At 37.5% G+C, this 23,291-nt stretch overlaps 2 protein-coding genes across 9 annotated transcripts; both read right to left on the reverse strand.

Annotated features, from left to right (window-relative positions):
* Positions 1-872: 872 nt before the first annotated feature.
* Positions 873-23,195, reverse strand: LOC136846702 (uro-adherence factor A-like). 8 transcript variants are annotated; one of them, XM_067117793.1, is made up of 3 exons: positions 23,177-23,195; positions 15,046-15,131; positions 873-9,072 (listed from the first exon to the last, which is right to left on the reverse strand). In XM_067117793.1, the coding sequence occupies exons 2-3, from the start codon at positions 15,058-15,060 to the stop codon at positions 1,198-1,200; spliced, it is 7,890 nt and encodes a 2,629-aa protein (XP_066973894.1). In that variant the 5' UTR covers positions 15,061-15,131; positions 23,177-23,195; the 3' UTR covers positions 873-1,197. The 8 variants fall into 8 exon arrangements, with proteins under 8 accessions (XP_066973894.1, XP_066973893.1, XP_066973899.1 ...); XM_067117792.1 differs by lacking the exon at positions 23,177-23,195 and adding an exon at positions 20,150-20,469; XM_067117798.1 differs by lacking the exon at positions 23,177-23,195 and adding an exon at positions 20,150-20,322 and having other exon boundaries at positions 14,921-15,131.
* LOC136846346 (variant surface antigen D-like) lies at positions 18,150-18,497 on the reverse strand. Its single transcript, XM_067117145.1, has one exon. It carries the CDS (start codon positions 18,495-18,497, stop codon positions 18,150-18,152), a length of 348 nt encoding a protein of 115 aa, XP_066973246.1.
* Positions 23,196-23,291: the final 96 nt, after the last annotated feature.

Genomic DNA, 23,291 nt, shown 5'->3' on the forward strand with positions numbered 1-23,291 from the left:
CCCCATCTACAACAGTAATTGGAGGTGGCAGCCCACTTCCCTAGCCTGTGTTCGCCGAGGCCCAACAGAGATGACCCGATATACCCCAAGCAATTCTGCAAGAAAAGCCTTGTTCTCATGGACATGTTGGAAAACCTCAAACCTCTATACATGACGAACTGATAAGAGTGGGTCAAGGGAGATCGCTCTGGGTACTTCAACCAAATGCAGTCCCAGAGCAGAATACCACTCGGCAGGGGATTAAGCAGGCATTTCCATGGTTATACGAGACCCAGGATGACAAACAAACAGTTGAACAGAGCTCTTCAACCTGCTTTTTATATGCCTTATTCTACATCCTAGAGAGGTACCCTTACAATAAATGTTTCTCTTTCATTCCATCTTAATTCCTGACACTTTAGTCATCAAAGGCTCTCCTTATCCTTCAGACACCACTACAAGGGGAATCAAAAGGCTGATCCTCCCTCCCATGAGATTTGGGCAATGTGGTCATATGAAACAGACATGGCAGCACTTTAGTAGCTGATACTACAGATACTATTTCTATCCTTCAGACAAAAGTTTTTTATGACTGAGGGCATTAAGGAATGAGTCTGTATGAAAATGAAATTGATTTAGACAAGTTTTTCCTTAAACAATTATGTACATGGAATACCAGTGCATCACAAAACCAGGCTGTGTAAAATTAACAGGTCTGTAACGAAAACATAAATTTGTATTAAAAAAAATTTAGTTATAAAATTATTCTTGGGTATAACCTAATTACCATACCTCTATTCATAACACCGATAGATACTATAAAGACAAAATATCTGGCTTCTAAACCATGAAACTAGTTTAAGCTAGAGATTTTAAAGGGTAATAAAGTCAAATTCTCATATTTTTTTATTAGTCTCACAACAAATATTGCAAGTAAACTGTACAGGGGTAAAGAGAAGGGAATACTGTACAAAAATATCATCTCGATACACAATACATTGTATTGATTCATCAAAAACAAAAACCCTTTTGGAGTTTTTATACTGAATACTAACCTGGCATGATTTTTTATACAAATGAATAAAAATAAGTCTTGGGGCATGTGAAAATATATATTAATTCTTTTCTTGAATCAAATGTAATACAAATGAAATACGGAACAATAGGACACTTCGCTATTGAATAAAAGAATGCTTTATTTACAGTAAAAAGTTGCATCTATGAATGCTTATCAAATAATCTGTCTTCTAACATGCCATCATTCCAGTCACATAACTGATCTAAAGGAAATGGAAAATTGCCCAATCCATACCATTTTTTATTTTTTATAAGTGTTATTAATCTCACTAAAGTTCTGGCTCGGACACCTGATTGCCTTGAACCATACAGGAAGCCCTCAAAGTCTGGTGAGGTTTCCGAGTCTAACGTCTGGAATTTTTCAGATATGATTTTACTTGGATGACAGGTAGTTTGCAAAGGATGGATCTCAGGAACATCTGCAGTCTTTGGTAATTTCAACAAGGAACTTTCTTCTTCCCATTTTACAGCTTTGCAATCAATTGGTGGTGCGGATTCTAGCTTTCTTTTGACACTTTTAACTGGAGCAAAAAATGTTCTTATGTCACTACTTGTAACAGAATATAATTTTAACTTCCTCCTCCTGAATGTTTGAGGACTATCTCTGTTAGAAGAGTCTGTTATACACTGTGGACTGCTAAGGAGTTTGGTAGAACCTAAACTATGAAGCTCTGGTTTTACAAAAGTACTATTACCTGTACTTGGAGACAGAGGCATACAGGAAGTTTCAGCACTGTGAGGACTAACCTTGTGGTTTGGTTCACTAGATTTACTGTTATCTGGAGATACTAGCATAGTGGAGGAAGCTGCAATGTGACTGACCATTCTGCCACTCCAGTTGTCACTTTCATTGTGATGGATGATCGTGCCATTCCATTTATGTTTATCATTAGGTTTAGTGACAGGATTAGCTTTCACAAAGCTTTTTTCATCAGAAGCTATGTCATCTAGCAAAGAATGTTTATTAGTAAAATCAGCACTGGGAGATCTAATTTTCCAGGCACTTGAAGAGCTTGCAGAGCTAGGTGAACTGGGTGAGTCAGCTATCAAATTGTTAGCTTGTGTGGAAGAGCTTGATTTAGGCGTGGCATCAGATCCACTCACACCTTTCTTAAATTTTTGTTCTGAGGGCTTCTGAACTGTGAAGAATGATCTAATATCTTTCATATTCACAGGTGGACTTCCAAGTTTTGCTTTCTTTGCAGGAGGAGACTTGAGGACTGGGGAGTAGCATTTGTCCATTGGTTCCACTAAGGTGTTCATTTGGCCATTCTGCTGGTCACTAATCATAATCTGTGCTTTCAGTTTGGCTCCTCTTGCTTGCCACTTACGATCATCGTGTACCAATTTAGGAGGTTTAGGGGACTTCACGGAAACTCCAGTATTACAATGGGATACTCCACTAGCTTTTGGACTCGTAATTTTAGCACTTGAAGAAGTCTTATCTTTCTCACTTTTCACATGAGCACCTGATTTATCATCTAACCCATCCGTTCCAAAACCCTTAACGTCTGAAATACCAAGACTAGAGCAAACTACATGAGAATCAATAACACCTGTCTGCTGATCCTGAATAAGTACTTGAGCTTTAAGTTTAGCTCCACGACCATGCCATTCCCGAGGTGAAGATAATTCTGGAGAAACTTTCAAGGGAGACAAATCAGTTGTAGATTTGGGAGAAACTTTCAAGGGAGACAAATCAGTTGTAGATTTGGGTGAATGTCTTTCTCTCTCAGAATCAGTAACATATGTCTGCTGATCTTGAATAAGCACTTGGGCTTTAAGTTTAGCTCCACGGCCGTGCCATTCCCGAGGTGAAGATAATTCTGGTGAAACTTTCAAGGGAGACAAATCAGTTGTAGATTTGGGTGAATGTCTTTCCTTCTCAGAATCAGTAACATATGTCTGCTGATCCTGAATAAGCACTTGAGCTTTGAGTTTAGCTCCACGACCGTGCCATTCCCGTGGTGGAGATAATTCGGGTGAAATTTTCAAGGGAGAATGAGCTGTAGATCTGGGTGAATGTTTTCCTCTCTCAGAACTAGTAACACCAGTCTGTTGATCATGAATAAGGACTTGAGTTGTAACACCAGACTGTTGATCTTGAATAAGTACTTGAGCTTTAAGTTTAGCTCCTCGTCCATGCCATTCCCGAGATGGACACAATGGTGGTGAAGTTTTTAAGGGTGACAAAGGACCTGTAGCTCTAGGGCTCCTACATTTTTCTCTTTTACCTGGAGGGGACCTACTACCCACAGTACTGGAATCAGAACACACAATACTCAACTCCTTGGAAAGTCTTGGTGAAACATCCCTTTTGATGACAGAGTTGCCAATATTAGTAGGGACCTCTTTCATACACATTTCAGTATCATTAAGAATTTCTTTTCCTAAGATTTTTTCTGAGATTTTTTCACCAGCATCATCTTCCTTACAAATCTCTTCATGGATATCAGTATCTTTACCCTCTTCTTGCAACTGTAAATCTCTGGTACTTGCTTCTTTTTTAATAGTCTCCTCTGAGGAATCAAAGCTTCCCGCTGGGGTATTTTCAAAATTGATTTTGGGATTCACTGGAACTTCTATGTTCACCTCTTCAGACACTTTGGTAGAACTGGCTGCTTCTGGCAGTTTTACATTAGTAATACTTTTTTCAACTGTCTTTTCCAAATTACCAACAACATTTGAAGAAACATCATTCTCACACCCATCTTCGGGATAAGCCATGAAATCAGATGTGGGTTGACTAAGGAATCCAGCATCACAGCTCTTTATTTTACATTCCATCCCTTCCTGAGTGAGATCTAATTTAGTAGATCTTTCATCCTTACAAACAATCTCTTCCTTCTGGTTTCCAACTAATGTATCATTTACCAAAAAATCTGAAATTTTATGATTATCTTCTAAATTATTTAGAAATTTATGATCCCTCAATTCACTCTTTTCATGGTTTGTCCAAGGTACTTCCTCGCTTTCACTGTCCTCATTCCAATCTGATTCTACCCCTTCAAATTCACTGAATGTACTCATCATACTTTGATTACGATTTTCTTCTAGTTTTGCGTGTGTGTTGGGTCTATGTTTGACTAAACCCTCTGTATTTTTGTCACATTTTAGTAAACCTTTCCTATTAGATGACTTTTCCAATTCCTCCACAAAGTTTAATTTTTCTTGTGGTGAATTCTCAGGTTCATCCAAAATTTCTTCCAAAAGTTTGTCCTCTTCAAAATCGGTGAACTTCCTTGCTCCGTCAGGCGAGTCAGGGCCTTCATCAGACAAATCACCTTTGTTTAAAGTGTAAAAGATATTTGCTTGTTCCTCTTGGTTCACTTTGATTGATATCTCCTCATCTATTCTAATTACTTTAGAAAGTAGTGTACTTTTACAAAGATCAACCTTGTACTTCCTCTGCACTACTACTTCATCATCCTCAGCTATACTTAAAGACTGTTCAGTGCTACTCTCTTCACTGCTTGTCAAAAACTCACCTGTACAACTTTCTGCTGTACTTTCACCACTGGAATCTACACTAGAAATCTCTTTACCAGAAACGCTCTTACACAAAGAATCTTCCGAAACAAGAGTTGTACCTTCACAATTCAATTCCCCAGAATATTCAAGACTTTCTGAAAGATCTAACTTTGTTACAGTGCTGGTAAATACATCATCAAGAGAGTCATTCTTTTTGTCTCGTCTGTCATGTTGCAGTGACAACTCACGACATTCAGTACCCTCATCATTTTGAGTAACTTTTTGCTCTATTCTCAAACCTGATACCTGTCCATCACATTTCATTAAAGAACATACCTCAGTAGCAACTCCCTTAGTACCTTTCTCAAGTGGCTGCTCCTGTTTCTCACTTTTTACATTAATATCTGTTTCATCCTCGACTTCCTCAAAACAAACACCTAGTTCCTTACAGTCATCAATGTTTCCCACTGTGCACTTCATTTTGTCTTCATCCATTCCACCTTCCAAAAGTTTTTCTTTTTTATCTTGGTTTATAGCTTCACTGTCAATTATTGTGCCAACTGTCATTTTGTTATCAGCTTCAACTACCATCTCATCTATAATACTTTCTACATGAGTATTGTACTGAATTGTCTTGTGTTTCTTCTTTTTTGTCTTTTGTTGCAGATTCAATTTCTGTGATCCATCAATTTTGCACAAAAATTCCTCCTCATGACTAACTTCTGTGTCCCTTGTCTCATCTTCTACACTGTTTTTTAAGTTTCCTGCTCTATCAATATCCAATAAATCCCCAACACTATCTTCTACCATTTCACTTCCCTTTTCCCAATCATCATTACTCTCAGCTTTACTCTTGGCTAAAACAGCTGAGGTTTCATTATGATCAATACTTTTATGGCCAACATTACTATTATATACTTTACTCTGGATACACTCACTGATTTCACTATCACACAGTACACTATCCACATTTACATCTTTGTTATTTGTTGCTATACCTGGCCCTCCATTTTGGTTTCTTGAAATAATTGTAAGTGATCTCACTTCATCCCTTAGTTTTTTCATATCAAGTGTTTTTGCACTTTCACCATTATTCCCTAATTTTCCAGAGCTTGACTGATCACTGGTGTCTGACAATGACCGTTCAGTCCTGAGCTTGGGTGTAGAAAGCTTTTTAGAGCACTTACCAAAGGCTAAACTTTCAAGCCACTTAGAACTCGGTCTTCTCTCTCTTACTGGTCGATTTCTAATTACACTAGGTTCATTTTTAATATCAAAGTTTTTGCCTTTTATCACAGAATTTTCTGCCAGTGCCGTCACAGCCGTTGAGGAATCTTCTTCGGACAGACTTTCACTGGTACTTTTGGAAAGAGACTTTCTTCTCCCATTACGAGACACGCCATCACTATTGTTCTCTGATGTACTACCACTATTTCTAAATTCAGGTCTACTTTGAGACAACACTGTCATTTTCAATGCTTGCTCCGAGATTTCTGTTTCCTCACTGTTATGCTGTGTCCTAAACGAAGAATCACTTTCGCTTTTTAATCGACCTTTCCGTCTGGACAAACGGTTATATGTATTACTACTAATATCACTAGGAAGAGGGTTGGCTCTAGAGCCTTTTCCACATGGAACACTATCTGCTGACCTAGTTCGCAACCTTTGCTTACTCAAAATAACTGTGTCATTGTCCTCAGATCTGACATTTGAATCTTTAAAATTACAATCAAGCTTCTTTTTATACGGAATTCTTTCAGGGCAGTCACCATCAAACAAAAGTGCTACCCTGTGCTTCTCTGAAGACTTTAGAAGTCCCTCTTTCAACTCTTGTACCAAGCTCTGGAATTCTGACTTGATAGGAGATATCACTACTTTCAAAACTTTGTCACAGTCTACACTTTCCTCTTTACCTTGATCGTCAATTAGGTGCTTTACCTGCACATTTCTCCCTAACTTCAGACTCTCTGACATTCTTCTGGATCTAGGCTCTCCTTTCTTAATTTCTATTTCAGCACTAGACAATTCTTCATCTTTAGTTAAAATCGAAGGCATCTGTTCATCTCCTTTATTTTCTCCACTGTAACGAGCACTACGTCGTCTTACCCTCACATCCTTTGAGTTTCCAGAAGACCCATCCATTCTGGCAAGGGGAACATTCTCCTTACTATCTCGTGCAACATCACTGCTTGATACCATCAACCCTAAACTTTTGTCTTTCAATGACTTTTTAGGCCCAGTATAAGAGTGTACCTTACTGTCTGCAATACTAGTTTTCTTCTTAGCAGGAGATATCTTAGATTCTCTCTTATTATTTCCCTGAGATTCTTGATTATGTTCCATACCCTTTGGACTCTCATTAACATACTGATTCTCTTTACTGATTACTGATAATTTACCATCAGTGGCACGTTTACACAACTTTCTAGGTGACAAGTTCATCTTTTCCTTTACTGTCAGTATTGAGCTAGGAACAAATTTATCGAGCTCCTGCACATTGGGAAAGAGGAAATGACCAGGATTCACAAACACAACATTGTTTGAGTCTGTCACATACCCAATTTGGTTTGTTACATCACCAAGAGCGGAATCTCCAACAAATATTGCATCCATGCTGGCGTAAACTTTAAAATCTGGGTTATGGGGCTCGGTGAGCAAAACAGATACTTTTTCATTAAGCGAGGATAGAGTAAACAGGTCCAATTCTACAGTAGGAATATTTTCCTCCTCTTCGTGTTTGGGTGACAATACCGGTTCATTCTCAACATCTTCATGACTTTGTTCGTTAAACATTGTGTCCAACCCTGATAAATTAGGAGTGCTCACTTCACTAACTTCCTCTCTGCGAGGGCGTCCAACTGGCCTTTTCTTTTTCCCACCACCACGTTTGCCTTTAGGTGTCTGGTGAGATGTCTTTGGAGTGCATTTAGGAGTATCGCATTTGTTCTCTTTAAATTTCCTTCCATATTTCTTTGGATTAACTGAGATGGTTGGACTAGTTCTTTTGCCAACTTTAGGTGTATGACATTCACTGTCTGTTAACACATTTTTACCCTTTTTCCTCACTTTCACTTTGTTAGTAATTGGAGTTTCCATGTTGACGTCACCTCCTGGTTCCAGCACAGGCTTCAGGACTTGCTTTCGGCGTTTTTTATTGGACACAGGCTTTGATCTCTCTGCTTTACCATTACAGTCACCCTTTTCTCTAGGTACAATGCTTTGAGTGCTTACAGGAAGTACAGATTTTTGTTTGGTGTTGGGCTTCCCTTTCTTTGCTAGAGACTCTTTCTCCTTCTGAATTTTTTCTAAACTTAAAGCAAATTCCTCAAATATATCATCACAATGATTAAACTTTAAAAATGCAAGCTTTTCATCTGGACCTTCCATGTCTAGCATCAATTCCTTCTTTTTGTTACTCACTCCTTTAGTCCTGGTATGAGACGCCTCACTTTTTTCGCCAGGAGATTTTACTGTTGTTTCAACACCCACATTCGTACTTTTATTTTTATTTGTCCTTTCTAAATCTACATTTTTTCCGGACAAAGTCTTGTTACTTGGGCACTTTTCTACAACCTTGTAAGTTCTAGATATTATTTTCTTATCAACATTTATTAATGGTTTCCCTAATTCTGCACAGAGCTTGGTCTTCATTTTTGACAGCTTGTTTGAACTTGTAGTGGCCACAATATTCCCACCACTGATCTGCACAGTGGTGACACCACTGACTGACTTGGCAAAAGGAGGACTGTTTTGCAACACTGCACTACCAGCGGGTAAAACTTTGCACATGCCAGTTTTACTGGATATAGGCATTCTAATCTTTCCATCCGATATATTTCTATTAGCTTTCATAATGATTCGAGGCCCATAGGTCACAACAGGTACACCATTGTTAAACGGCACAGACGGTCGCACAATGATCTTCCCTCCTATTCCACCGGAGGAGTTCTGAAGGCGTATATTTGGATAAACCTTTCCATCCGACGTTATTAATTTATATGCTGGTTTGGTAAGACTCGCACTGGAAGTTACTTCAATATTATTATTAGATTTATTGCTGGAACTGCCACCAAGTGGCTGTCCTGCAGACACAGTCTGACCACTGACTTTAATCACATAACTTTTCACAGGCTTTGGCGTAGCCTCTGCATTATTATCACTAGAGAGCTCACCGAGTGACGTGGCATTTTTATTGACTTTTATAATGCCATGAAATTTTCTCAGGTGCAAAGACATCCCACTATTCTGCACCCACATGGAACACAATGAACACCGCAACAAACCCATTTCAAGTAATTTAAATTCGTGTACCTGATCAGTCTCAGCCTTATCTATAAGGTGAGACTGGTAGTGCAATGTGGTGGTAAACAGGCGATCACAACATACATGTTGTAGTGTTTCTTCCACACCCCCAATCCCTGGTAGGGGTAAGGAGGAAGACTGATAGATTTTGGCATCTTCTGAAGGAGAGGAAATGGGTCCCTTAACTCTTGTTAGTACAAAGTTGATGGGCGACACTTTCCCTCCATCAGGGCGCAAGGTATTCTGTAATGCAAGAGAAAAGCATCAGTAATTCCTGTACACAAAATATAAGGAGTCTATTCCTTCCAGTATCCTAAAACCAAAAGCTTCGCATCTTTTCTAAGAACATTTACCAACACTACAATCTTCTTGGTACTGTACAGTATTTTACCAAAAGAAATCAAAATTCTGTATTTCACAAGTTCAATTTCAGTACAATAAATCACAGCTAAGCTGTAAATACCGATATACAGTACTTAAGCAACGTCAACACCACAGAAAGCTTTTGGAACTCATCAATACTGCAGTGTGCCTTGAGCAAGTCACTGTAGGCAGTACTAAAGGTTCTCTGGAAGTTTCCCCTAAGCACCAGTTGCACTACTCTGACTTTTTCTTTTTATTTGAGATTTAGCTGTCCAATTTTTTTTTTTTTATTTAACTTCTCTACATCCATTACAGGATAAATTCTTTCTGGTAAGCCTTACTCAGACTAAAAATGACTCAGTGGTCTGGTTAACTATTTAATAAAAAAAAATTAGAAAAATGTCTTTGGGAAATGTTTAATATACTCTATCAGCCTGATTCTCTGATTTAAGATTGCATGTTAAATTTCTAGCACCGCATATTAGCAGTCATCCTAAAAGGTAAATTAGAGATTGGTAGTAACAATTTATGGATCCTCAAATTTTTTTTTTTGAATGTAAAAGAAAGCAACGCTTAAAATGAGAGATGCAATTTGATTGGATGGGGCAATTTTTAAATCTAGGCCACAATAGTACTGTATAAAGTTTCATAATTACAGGAATATTTCTGTGTTCATTTTATTTTCAGTTGCTTGTCCAATATGCCAACAAAGAAATGCCTGATTTGGATCTAGTTAGGCTTTTCTATGTAGAAAATTGCTTTGGAAAATGCAGCATTCTGTGACTGAATTATCCTCTAAGTAGTGTTATACAAGAAACTAGATTACAGTTGGAAAGGATTAAAGCTTGCTTGGAAATGTTGCTCAACATAATTTGATTGTCAGTGCAACATAATGTTTCACATCAGAGAGAGAGAGAGAGAGAGAGAGAGAGAGAGAGAGAGAGAGAGAGAGAGAGAGAGAGATGAATTTCACGTACCTATGTTTACTAAATCTAAAGTGAAATTGAAGGATTGCAGATAGAGGGTACATGGCAAGGAAGCTCAATTGCTGTTCATTTTTAATCTATCTTGTGTAGATGAATGATGATGTGACAGTATATATAATTATATATAATTATTTTCCTTACAGGAAGGCAGCAGCGAGATGCTGTGGGCAGGATCTTTAGCGAACCAAGACCTATTGTGTCTGGAGTTCCACAGGGCAGTGTTCTTGGTCCACTGTAATTTTCAGTGTATACAGCAATATGGTTGTTGGCCTGGAAAACAAGGTTGTTCAGTATGCCGATGATGCAACACTTGTGGGTGTAGTGAAGCCTCCACTTATGAGAATTGAAGCTGCCTTCAGCCTCAATTGGGACATGGTGTAATTGGTGCAGTATGGGGCTGAACTCCAGTAAAACAAAAACACTATTAATTAGCAGATCTCATACAGAGTTCCCACCCCATCCTCCCCTTCAGGTTGATGGAACTTTGCTGAATGAGTCTGAAGCTTTAACTATTCTAAGTGTAACTTTTGACTCGCATCTAACTTTTGAGAAACGTCTAAAGTTTCAGCAAATGACGCACAAAAGTTTTTAAGGCCTCATTTTTATAACAGTGATAATATCAATGCAACCTGTTTTAGGTCATTTGTACTTCCTTTACTGGAATACCATTGTTCGTTTGGATGTCTGCTTCTGCCACAGATTTATCTATTTTAGATATAGTGGATTGTGGTGGTAGGTTTCTCGTTTATCACTTTTTCATGAGTTGTATTTCAACAGAGATCTCTCATATTCACAATTGATCCCTGATCCCTCTTTATCTGCCAAGAGCAACCAGATTCACTGAACAGCAGCACAAACATGCAGTAAATGTGCTTTGCTGTCAAACTTTTCAGTTCCAGAGGTCCTTTATTCATCACACTGTTGGATTGTGGAACAGCCTCCCAGAGGATGTCGTGCAGTTGGAACTTTAGAAGTTCAAGTGGAAATGCAATGCATTACTACCCTAATACTATTCTTGTATTTTAATACATTTTTATCTATTTATTAATTTTTTTTTCTTTAACAAGTTTATCTCTTCTTTCTGTATTTCCCTTTACTTCCTCTGGCTTCTTCCTAACACCTTATTCTTTGGACGCTTGAATTTCAAGTCAATGGTTTCATCTGAATAACAATAATAATAATAATAATTAAAATTTGACACTTTCAGTCCAACTGTATACCAATGAATCAATATATAGTCCAGTACTTCTTTACATACAGTATATGCCATAATCATATATGTTAGCTTCAATGGTTCTTTAATTCACCATCATCATTCCAATCTATTATTTATCTGACAACATATTTCACTTTTTTGTTTTTATAAAACGATTACCTATATTATAGTGGATTATAATTCTGGAATAACTTAGTCAAATTTTTACGTTTAAATAAGAGCTATGAATGCACTCCAGTCTTCATACAATATTTCTATATCACAATACAATACAATGTATACAATGTACATTTTGATTATTGGGTGCTCTCAACCATAATCATTAATTTACCTTTATTATATATGGCCAGACCAACAACAGGTATTTAACTTGGAGGTCTGGTTAATACTAATCCATATCAATGCAAAATCCAACAGTAATACCAAAATGCAGAAGTAGGACCCCAAACCTCACATCAGAAAATAAAACTACAATTCAGGGATATGCTGTTTTTGGAAAACCTTAGATATAAAAGTGGATTGGATGCAACCTAGAGAGTGATGAAAGATAAAATCTAGCTACACAAATACTGTATACAATACGGGGAATAAGTTATGCTAAGAGGCCCTTCAATTATGTGTCATATTTTTAGCAAGGACTTCATACTCTCACTCCCAACTATGAAATTTATCAAATGGAAATTCAAATTTTCTTCAAGAGGCACAAAAATTTTGCAAAGCTAGATTGAAAAAAGCTATGCCAAATTCTTATTACTATATCATACAAAAAAAAAAAAAAGCATTGGTAACTTATTTTGCCACTTCACTCACTTGACTTACCATGTCCTCTGTAGAGTCATGCTCACTCTAAGATGTTCACATTCTCCTTAACATTCTTGCTAACCTTCTCTATATTTTTATTACTTGCAATTTTTTCTCTCACTTTCTTCTTGACTAGCTACCTGTCCATGCTCATCTACACCTGCACATGCAATTGCACCCCTATATCTCCATTTTTCTTCAGAGAAACCTTTCATTTTCCATTCCAACCAAATCAGGGTTCAAACTGGATCAGGGCTCATAATGAGAAATTCTCTTGTATGCTAAAAATATACATACAGGACATTCATTAACGAATCATTACTAAAATAACATGTTTAAATGTTATAATTACAACTGTTTTTCTTCCAAGGATGTCATGAATACTTGGAGGCTGAAGAAAAGCAACCTCTACAGTTGCTACGAAAATGTTGTTTTCCTAGGACCAAGAAACTCTTTTCTTGAGATCAAAGAAATTAGCATTTCCCAGCAACAAGAAATCCTTTTCTTAAGATCCAGGAAATGAGGATCCCTACTCTGAGTCAACAAGTCTGAAAACCTGAGATCTTTGCCAAAAGACGAAGATACTTTTTCTTCTTCACTTCTGGTTCTCTCTTCCGTAACCAAGATATGGCTTGAGGATGACTGCTGATTTTGAGGAGTGAAGGGTCTGAGATGCTGGTTGGTGTGAGGCTTTGAACAATAAAAGAACTTGTGAGGTGAAGCAGATCTAGATGCTGAAGACAAAGCAGAGAGAGAGCTACTCACCACCAAAACAAAAAAGGCTTCTTTGCTGGTTTTTCACAGGTTTAAGCCATGATACATAGCAATTCTTTTTCCCATGAGGTTAAGTTATCTAGACATGGGATAGAATAAACCTTAGGTAAGACCTTTGCTTTGAAATTGTTCTTAGCTGTGAACGAAGACAAGAAGGAGAGTTCACCTCCTCTAAACAAAAAGCCTATGTAAGAGGAAATAGCCTGCAGTTTGCTTACCCTTTTAGCCAAAGCTAAGGACAGCAAAAATAGTCTTGACTATAAGGGACTTCAAGGAAGACTCATTTAAGGGTTCAAAAGGAGCACCTTTTAAATACCTAATTACTATATAAAGGTTTGTGGACAAAAGAGGGGGTACTATCTTAGGGTTTTCTAGCTGAAATGAGTGAATTGCTTCTCGCAAGTCCAAATCAAAGAGTAACTCTAATACAATGTGCCTTAAAACAGAGGACAACATAGACCTATACCCCTTAATAGCAGATACGGAAAGTCCTTTAGCACATCTCAAGAATCTAAAGAACTAAGCAGTATTACATTGTTAATGTTAGTATGAGTGCTCAAGATACCTCTAGGTCTGCACCACTCTCTATACAGAGACCATTGTTCCCAATACAAGTCAAGAGTAGATTTTCTCCTAGGAACAAGGATTGAGACTCTACACACTTTAGAAAATTCTCTTGCTCTAAGGAGTTATTGATAGTTTCCATGCAGTTAGCTACAGCATGGGGGTTCCACAAGGAGAGAAGTCTGGGAATTTTAACTCAAATTTGCATAGATCTAGAAACCAGGTCTTCCTGGACCAAGGGGAGATCAGGACCATGACAGTATTCCTGGACTTGGAATTTCTGAATTGCCCCTTGCAACAATGCGAATGGGGAAAACGCACAGGTGAAGATTCCAGATCCACTGCACAGGTTGGAGGGTCTGGAATCAGCGACACGTACAGTTGCAGTCTTGCCCTCAGGCAATCCTCTCATTCAGATAGAGGAGAATCTTTATACCCAGTTGATGCAGCCATTTTGCAAACGGACAGAACCATAGTAAGAACCTGATGAGCAAAACTCAGGCCAAAACAGAGAGCTCAAAATTGAAACACACTGCCTTCAAAGACGAAGTGAAGAAACTTCCAAGACTGCTGGTGGATGGAGACATCAAAATAGGTGTCTTTTATGTTGACAGAAAACATCTAGGCCCCTTTTTCCGAGGCAGCTAAAAAATGGAGAAAGAGAAATTTACAAAGAAACTGAGTTTCAACACATCTAATGGTATCTAACTGTATTCTCGCTGCAGTTGCTGCCTCATGGTCATTTGCTTCAGCTTTTCCCACTGCTCCTCCTAATATGGCTCCTATCCTGGTTTCATCTTTTTATAATTCATCTCTTCATGATGGCAACAATTCTCCAAAACTCCCCTAAAAGAAGTAACTGGTTTACTTCTCTAACTTCGTATGATTCCCCAAGCTCTTTCTTCCCCAGCCATATCAAGATAATCTCATTAATGTTTGCCCCTGAGGAACAGAAAGTATGTCCTCTCTCCTTGCAAGATACACTGTTGTTCTTTGAGAGATAATCAGTGTTATAGTATGTTAGATTCTACATAATGAGCTACTTTTCAGAAAATATAGAAAATTCCAAGTCAACATGCATTCAGTCTGTTGAGATTGTCATTTTGGGCTTGACACAAGATAATATTCCCTGGTTCATATTGGAGGCAAACTCCTGCTCATGACATAGTTTAAATCCACATAAGCTGCACTCCAAATTTATCAAGCTACAATGCCCAAAGAACACATGAAACATATTAGTGAAATTTCACTTCTTTCATACTACTATTTACAAGGTCATCATTTAAAAATCCTACCAGCAAGACCAACCACTACTACATTCCCAATAATCCCATTATAGGAAAAGGTAACATACACATGGAAAAACAAAAACATACAAAATACATACAAAAAAGCCTTCACAGTCTGAGAGATCCTTCCAAAGTTGCAACAGAGGAAAACTATGGCACGCAAACTAAAAGAAGAGTAGCCACTGTACAAGGCAACCTTCCAAACTTCTCTCAACACACTGACCTGCATATTGTTCATGGCAAAACAATCACACCTATGTCTGCGTTGAATGGGCAAATTAATTTTGCATACAATGGGTGATCATATACCTGAAACAAAAAAGAAGAGCGTTACAAAACGGTATTTAAAAATCACAAATTTTGTCCAAAAAATTATATATAACACAACCAACCTTATCATGAAATGTCAAATGAATAAGGAAAAATAACAAAATCAGAGTTAACCCTCACAGCAGATATTATATACCATACTCTGCCTTCACTAAATACGTACATTATCTGTGGCAAACGACTAAAATCACCAAGATCCAGAACAGAAAAAGATAATATAGCACCAGAATATGAAAAAATAAAGCCCGTACTATAATAAATTACATGCCAGATTAAAGAATTAACACAATCATGATTATCGAGACGTTCTAAACTGGCAAACTTTAAGATAATTTCCATGTCTCCTAGATATACAAACCTGAGTTTTTTTTCATATAGATACAAGTCCTCTTGGTGTAGCTGGGCCCATTTGAAGCTTAAAAACAAGGTTTTAAAATAAGTCATTGTGCTGGACTGTGGGTATCTGCCTGTGTACACAATGTGCATATCGTTAGTTTCTCTTAAGCAGTACGGCAATGGTGTGGTAATAGAGGTGGGATTATAACAAAGTCAGGTTTGTATATTTTAGAGATATAAAAACTAATCTTAAGATTTGTCATCTAATCCCATAAGGATACAAACCATTGTCTTTATATAGAGACTCATCCTCAAGGGGGGAAGAGATGTCTGGAAATCATGGCTGTTGACACCTTGAGGGTCAATTCCTAGTCAGGTAGCCAGGTAGGTAAACGGGGGAAGCTGGCTCTCATACCCTCTTGTCTGTCCTAAAAGGTGATGGTCCGGAAAACAGGACCCTGCCAAAGTGTGGCTAGTTTTACTCGTGGGAAAAGACTTAGATCTCAGTCCTGAAGTAGGGTAGTCCATTCAGAAAATAGCATAGCATCTCTTGATAATGCAGACAGTATGCCATGCAAACAATGGGTTTGAGAGAGCTGTGGTATTATTAAACACACAAAGCATTTACATGGCTACAAACAACATGGTGAATGAATGAACGACTCATGAAAGTTAGGCAACAGAGCCAAGAACTGATGCAATTTCAGCCACTCAGCACATAAGACGGTGAAAAGAGGAAGTAGGAGTGGTTCCACAAGAAGACAAAGTGATCAAGAAAATAATTGTGAAGTAAAAAGGCCTCCTAGTGTAACTGGGAGAAAACCCTACAGCTGCACTAAGAAGTAATAGTTTGAAAAGTTAAAGAGCAAGATAGAAGACAAAAATATGTATAATGAAAAGCTAAAAAAGTGGCTCAGGGCCAAAGCAGCACTGCAAACAACCTTTAGTTGTGCACACAGTGGACAGCATGTAATGCACTGGTGGAAATAACCCCCTACTGAACAAGCTGCACTATGAAGTATGGCTAGCCTAAATTGCACCTGGCTGTTGATGCAGTTCTCCATTCAACAAAACTAAGCAACACAACAATCTAAGAAAAACAATGTAATCACTGCACACCATTTAGAGCAAATTTTAATCTTAGAGCACAAAGCATTGAAATGCATTATCATTCCGTGGAAAATGGGTATAAGCTTAGCCCCTAAAATAAAACTTAACCAATATTCTGCAAACTGTTCAACTTAAAGGCAGTTACAAAATGTTGACCAAAAAAGTTGCACTGCAAAGGCAGTGCAATAGCCCTGAACAATTTTAAAAACTAATAACGTCAACCACATACAAATTTCTATGCCTTTATGTGCCATCTTTTCCAAATGCCAAGAAATCTGCAAAGTAAGCTAGACTTTAAGAATTGTCAGTATCTGTTAAATATTACTAGCATAAGCTAGGCTACATTTACCTAAGGTAAAAATAAGCTAAGGTGATACTAACTCATTTTCATTGTAATCATGATGCATGCAAGGTACGCTGGGAGGTTTGATGATCAATGTAAAAAAAAACAAAATACTGATGGGGCAGGCGTATTTTTCACAGCATGTTAACTTGAAAAGTAACAGCCATGTGGTCATTTGAAACTAAATAATATTATCAAATTCTGACACTACATCATTCAACACTAATTTCATCTGAATTTTTGGAAATAAGCTCAAGATTCTGTTGGGACTTCAAACTAGTCTAAAGTACGTCACATATTCATATACAGTATATGAACAACAATTGACTCTTTGAAAAATTAAATAGTATAAATAATGAATCACAATCTGAATAAATCCTAAAACCTTGGTAATTATTATAAAAGTAAAAGTTTTAATTGTTCATTATATGGAGGCTAAAAAACATTTTAAGATAAAGAAAAATTACTTACGTTTTCATTTCACACTTTTTTGAAATCTCAAAAAATGCAACAAAATACAGACATGTTTTAAGGTTTATTGTATGCTTGCATGAAAAGAAAAAGTCAATAGATCTTATTAATAAGTTGCAATACCTTCATTTTATTCACCAGTTGTAATGCTGATTTTCAGAGCGAAGTACAAAGTTCATAATTTTAAACCGATTTCATTCATTGTTCTCTGTCTACATAAATTTTAAACTGTAATGATTAAAAGCACTATAAGATTTAATACGTAAACTTCCTTCATGAGTGACATATGATATTGAAGTAATGTTATAATTATATTATACTGAGTAATAATTCCCAGAGTTTCCACCTTCCTGTTTATCTTTTTGCGAATGGCTGACTACCAATTCCTTTTTCCGGTTATCCGTTATCGTACAACATAATCTCACCCTACTATATAATGATCAAGGCTAGCCTACATTTATTTTTTTTACAATATTCTTGAGCATTCTGTACAAACTTAGCTTCAGTACCTACAGCCTATACTGTAACAGAGACAATGTTTACATGACGTTCTTCACAATATACCGAGCCTCTGAATATTTTACTAATTTTCTTGGTAACCCTAAAAAACCAGGCTCCTCAACCAATGTCGTTCTCCATCTTGCTCACTCTCTAGATGATAAAAAAATATATACATATATATGATTTACCTTAATGAATCAACAGTATTTGGATCACTACATTTAACCAATAATCTTTTACATGAACCACCCTTGGCTAACACCTTCTTGTGCACTATTAGCTGCAGTTTCTTGTGCACTATTAGTCGCGGTTTCTTTTGCACTACTGGTTACAGTTCCTTGTCCTTTACTAGTTGCAGTTTCTTGTGCATTATTAGTTGCAGTTTCTTGTGCATTATTAGTTGCAGTTTCTTGTGCATTATTAGTTGCAGTTTCTTGTGCATTATTAGTTGCAGTTTCTTGTGCACTACTGGTTGCAGTTTCTTGTCCAATATTAGTTGCAGTTTCTTGTCCAATATTAGTTGCAGCGTCTTGGGCACTATTAGTTGGTTTCTTGTGCACTATTAGCTGCAGTTTCTTGTGCATTATTAGTTTTAGTTTCTTGTGCACTATTAGTTGCAGTTTCTTGTGCATTACTAACAGCAGTTTTTTGGGCATCATTAGTAGCAGTGACTCATGGCAATCTGGGGAACAAAGTTAACTTTTAACCCCAAAACAGGCCCGGTCAAGTAGGGTACAACCAAGCTTTGTGCATAACAAAGGAAACATGGGCTGGGTTTCCATTTCTCTACTATAACGAATTAAAATGGCTAACCTAGTCCAATAAGAGGGGTAAGGGCATTGCCTATCACACTTTGGAATAAGTTAAATAGGGTCAAAAAGTCTATGCAAGTCTACATCAGACTTAGCCTGCCAGTCACGGAAAGCTTAACCTGAGTTATACGAACCCACACTACCGGGATTACACGTTAAGGGGCCTAGTGCCGTCCAAGTCACCCAAATTAGTTTTCCCATAGATTAGAACTGCAACCTGGAAGAAAATATAATTTTTAAATTTAAATCAGAGTAAGTAACAAGAAGTTACTTAGATAAGTTACTTTGCTACTTAAGCCTCTCGACTCTCAATGAGCTTTCCGGTGCTCGACCGAAAACATTCCTCGACCCTACGGCTTAACAGGCAGCAAATGAAACCAGAACAAAAGCCGGGCGTGTCAAAGGTCAAAATGAAACTAGAGAGAGAGAGAGGGGCCAGGCCAGGGTCGGGGTCAACTGAAAATAAATAAAAGCGCCATGCTGTTCTGCTTGAGGCCTCCCCCCCCCCCTACTCTCTCTTTCCCTTCGTAAATGTGACATTTCCTCATTTACGCTCAACACGACCAGACAGTCTTACCTATCTAACACTAGTCACGTCCATGGTGTCGGTTTCAAGGGCTGTTACGTTCCCGGGGCCTTGGTACCGCTAAAATATTCGTATGTGACTTAACCGATTCGCCTCTTGTTTTGTTTGGGCGCGCGATGGCCACTAACAGTCCGAGACTCATTTCCGTTGGTGGAACCCATTTTCCGGGCTTAAACTTTCCCCACCCAAGATGACAAATCTGACCCGACTCAGAATCCCCTTTGACTGTTTGTACGAAATGCGGTAGAATGTGCATACCTCATGAATGCAAATCAACTTGCGTGGATGGTAAAAAGCATTGTAGTGAAATAATACAGGCGGGGAACGGTAATCGTTTCGGATGCTCTCAAGGACATCGATCCTCAGTGATGGCGCTGCCAGACGTACTTTTAATTATTCAGGATATTCTGTTGTTTGCAAAACAAAAACTACCTTTGTGATGTTTTCCTGATTGACACAAATGACATTAAGGAGACAAAGACTGGTTTGAGATTTAAAAACGGGGACTATGCAGCACAAGTGCAATGTAAACATTTGAAAGGTTAAATACCAAATCCACCTTATGAAATCACTCATAACTAAACAGCTGAGGCTATTGAATTTGAATTGGGGAAACCACATTGAAACTAGGACAGAATATCTACAGATTGAAAAAAGAAGAGAACACTTCATTCATAATAGTGATGTTCCACATGACGGGGAAAATGGAACATCCAGAAAGAGAAAGTGGGAAACATTCACCCTGAGAGAAAATACAGACTTCTTGACTTCACGGAATTTATTTTAAATTTTAGCACTACTTGGAAAATCAGTACTGAAAGATAAATCAATCACTTACAAACTTGCAAAATCAACCGAAGTCCCAGAGGCACATTTGCAGCAAGTTTTCCTGCGTTTTCCCTGCAAACAATGGTCTTTCTAGTGTCAGTGGTCGGGTTGCCATCAGGAAAATGGAAGAATGTCAGGTCATCGTAACAGTTATAATACGTGTTACCAGCACAAACACTGTTGCTATATAATACGAACTAAAACAAACGAAAGTGAGTACTTAGGAAGTCTAAAAATACTAAGACAAATTTAAAGCAAAGCACGAGATTGTCTTTCAGCAGTTATGGAAACTGTAAACAGTACGCCAAGATTGTGCAGTTTCTCTATAAGTATTTAACGTTGTATGTGCACGCTGAAGGAGAGAAAATGCATTACTTTAAATAACCGAATTACACACACACACACACATATAAACATATAAATATATATATATAAATTATATATACTGTATAATTGTGTGTGTGTTTGAGAGAGAGAGAGAGAGAGAGAGAGAGAGAGAGAGAGAGAGAGAGAGAGAGCGCCCGCGTATAAAGCAATAAAATGTCGTTGAACTGATAGTGAGGTTTTTTGTCTATGCAATCTAAAATGGAATTCCTTGTTCATTCGCCACATAGCTTATTTACTATTTATGAGGAAACTGCCGAACATCAGCAAGAAGTTAACATTATTATTATTATTATTATTATTATTATTATTATTATTAAACATAAGCACCAATAGGGAACAAGGCCATCAGCCAACTGAGAGGGCGGGAAACTGTAAGTATAATAATAATAATAATAATAATAATAATAATAATAATAATAATAATAATAATAATCAGCGCTGTTGCTACCAATGCTAACAGCAGAATTCGTGATTAGGTTTTTTATCATTAACATGGATGGAAATCCCAATGATAAGTAATAAAATAATTATAAAAAACTGTAATTGATAACACTGACCATGAAACGGAAATAAAGAAATACAAGATACTGAGAGAGAAGTTAGTGTGTGTGTGTGTGTGTGTGTGTGTGTGTGTGTGTGTGTACTGGAGAAATACGGATAACTCCACTTTATTAATAAAATAGGGCTCGACGTGTACAGTGCAACTTCGGTGTCCCGCTAGCCAAATAGTTAACACGTCACAATTTCATGAAAACGAGTTTAGATCAATTATCACAGAGAAAGAGTAATTTACACTTCGAGGATTATATATACATTTGTTAACTATTCCTACGTAAAGTTATGCTTCCCATTGTGTGGTAATTTCTCCTCACTCTCAGGCACATTAATCTTTGCGAAAATGAGCCTATTTATTGCTTCTTACGGTAGATAATCGACTGGGGTGTCACATCCAGGAGAAGAATGGCATAAAGATAGCAACCTCAACTAAAATAGATTCATGGAAATATTTGCAAGAATTCATCAACATAATAGTCTTTTTTTTTCGAAGTATTACTAAAGCCTGGCAGTTTGCTTTACGATGGATACTGATATTCGCACCGCCCGCCCACCGAGACAAACCGTCAACCCACCTATTCTAAGGGAATGAGAATGAGATTGGATCAGTGCGTGCATACCGCCATCAGGCTAATTACTGAAAATAGCGCCGGGAGGTGTGTAAACAGCTGTATGCTAACCACGGCCGGGAGTTATGACAGCGATATTTACACTCGTCACAACGCCATATCGCCTGTGCTACTCTTCCCAGCAAACGGGTACGGGAAGGGGGCTCGGCGGTTTGATATACCTATAGTTCCTAATTAAACAAAGATTCAACCATATTTGCGCGTCGGCTGTATTGTGTAGGCCACTGAATACAACCGCCAGGTAGGGAAACACTGTATTTCGACCGTCACTGAAGAGATCTGGTTTATTTTTAATAAAGTATCTGCTATAAGAAGATGCGTTACCACGCATGCTACAATATTTTCCCAGCAGCACCAGTAGCTTGTTCTGTTAGTACCATAAACATAACCATCCATTATAAAAGGAAATAGAGAATGATTTCATTAGCAGTGGGTGCCTCTCTGTAGTCTATTTCAGTCTACTAAAAATACTGACTCTAAATCTTGGGTACTTTAGTTTACCACAAACACTACGTCTCACAAAAAAAAAAATATATAAATAAATAAATTCTTAATACTTCATCTGCTTCTCTGTTTTCTAATTTGTGATTTTTGTTACGTATTTTTAAACTCCCGTCTTTTGTCACGGCTTAGGACCAGCACGACGGCGCTAAACACTGCATGTCAAACATCACTTCAGCTTTCTTTTTTCTTAGGAAAAATGCTAACTTAGGAAAACATCTATTTCTCAATTTCATTTCAGATTTTTCTTGCGACGCATTAACAGTTTTCGCTGGTATTTCAGATATTTCAACTTCAGAAGTCACATTTTTTTAAACTTTGAAACAAACCATTCTTTTTCAAATGCACTTCACAATTTCTCTCATGGTTTCATGGGGGCATTCTTCCCCTAGACCTTTGAAACCATGTTTTTTTCACAACATTAAATATTAAATTTTCCATTTAGCACTTCAAATCACACCATTTCTTGTAAATGTTAAAAAAAATCATATAAACATTTGAAATTTCAGCTGATAAGTTTTCCCTCATTCAGCTTTATGACTAGAGCTCCAGTCCACACAAATTTAAAGGGCTTGTTTACCTCGAGTTTCCGGTTTCTGAGGCGTCTGGTTTAAGTCAATGCATAATCACTGTTTCTCAACGAAATATGTAAACATTTTAATCCACAACAGAAATCACGTTGACAACGCAACTAAATCTAATGCACGTGTTCCACATATAATTAAACAAAACAAACATCGTTTTTCTGTGAACATAATAGCCTCAGATGACATATCAAGATAACATTCCAGAAGATAGGAAAGGTTACTGTAAACAATGGTCGACATTTGTCACGCATTACAATACTTACGAGATAGAATGCCTTCTACACTGTCGCCGCCTCCAGTTCGTTATATAATTTCTTTTTTTAATCGGGAAAAAATTAATGGAAATTAAAAGGCAACAACTTGACCAAAAATACTCACTCGTGGCGTAAACATAACCATTGCCGAACTGCTGTTCCTGAAGGTGTAGCTTATTTTTAGAAGTGTGACAACGATTGGTACGATGAGGCAATCATGTCGTGTCCAAACAAGTTCC

Source organism: Macrobrachium rosenbergii, chromosome 15 (genome assembly GCF_040412425.1).
Source record: "Macrobrachium rosenbergii isolate ZJJX-2024 chromosome 15, ASM4041242v1, whole genome shotgun sequence".
Lineage (NCBI taxonomy): Eukaryota > Metazoa > Arthropoda > Malacostraca > Decapoda > Palaemonidae > Macrobrachium > Macrobrachium rosenbergii.

Excerpts from the sequence above, each read along its gene's own strand:
- LOC136846346 (XM_067117145.1), bottom strand. The coding sequence starts at position 18,497 with ATGCACAAGAAACTGCAGCTAATAGTGCACAAGAAACCAACTAATAGT.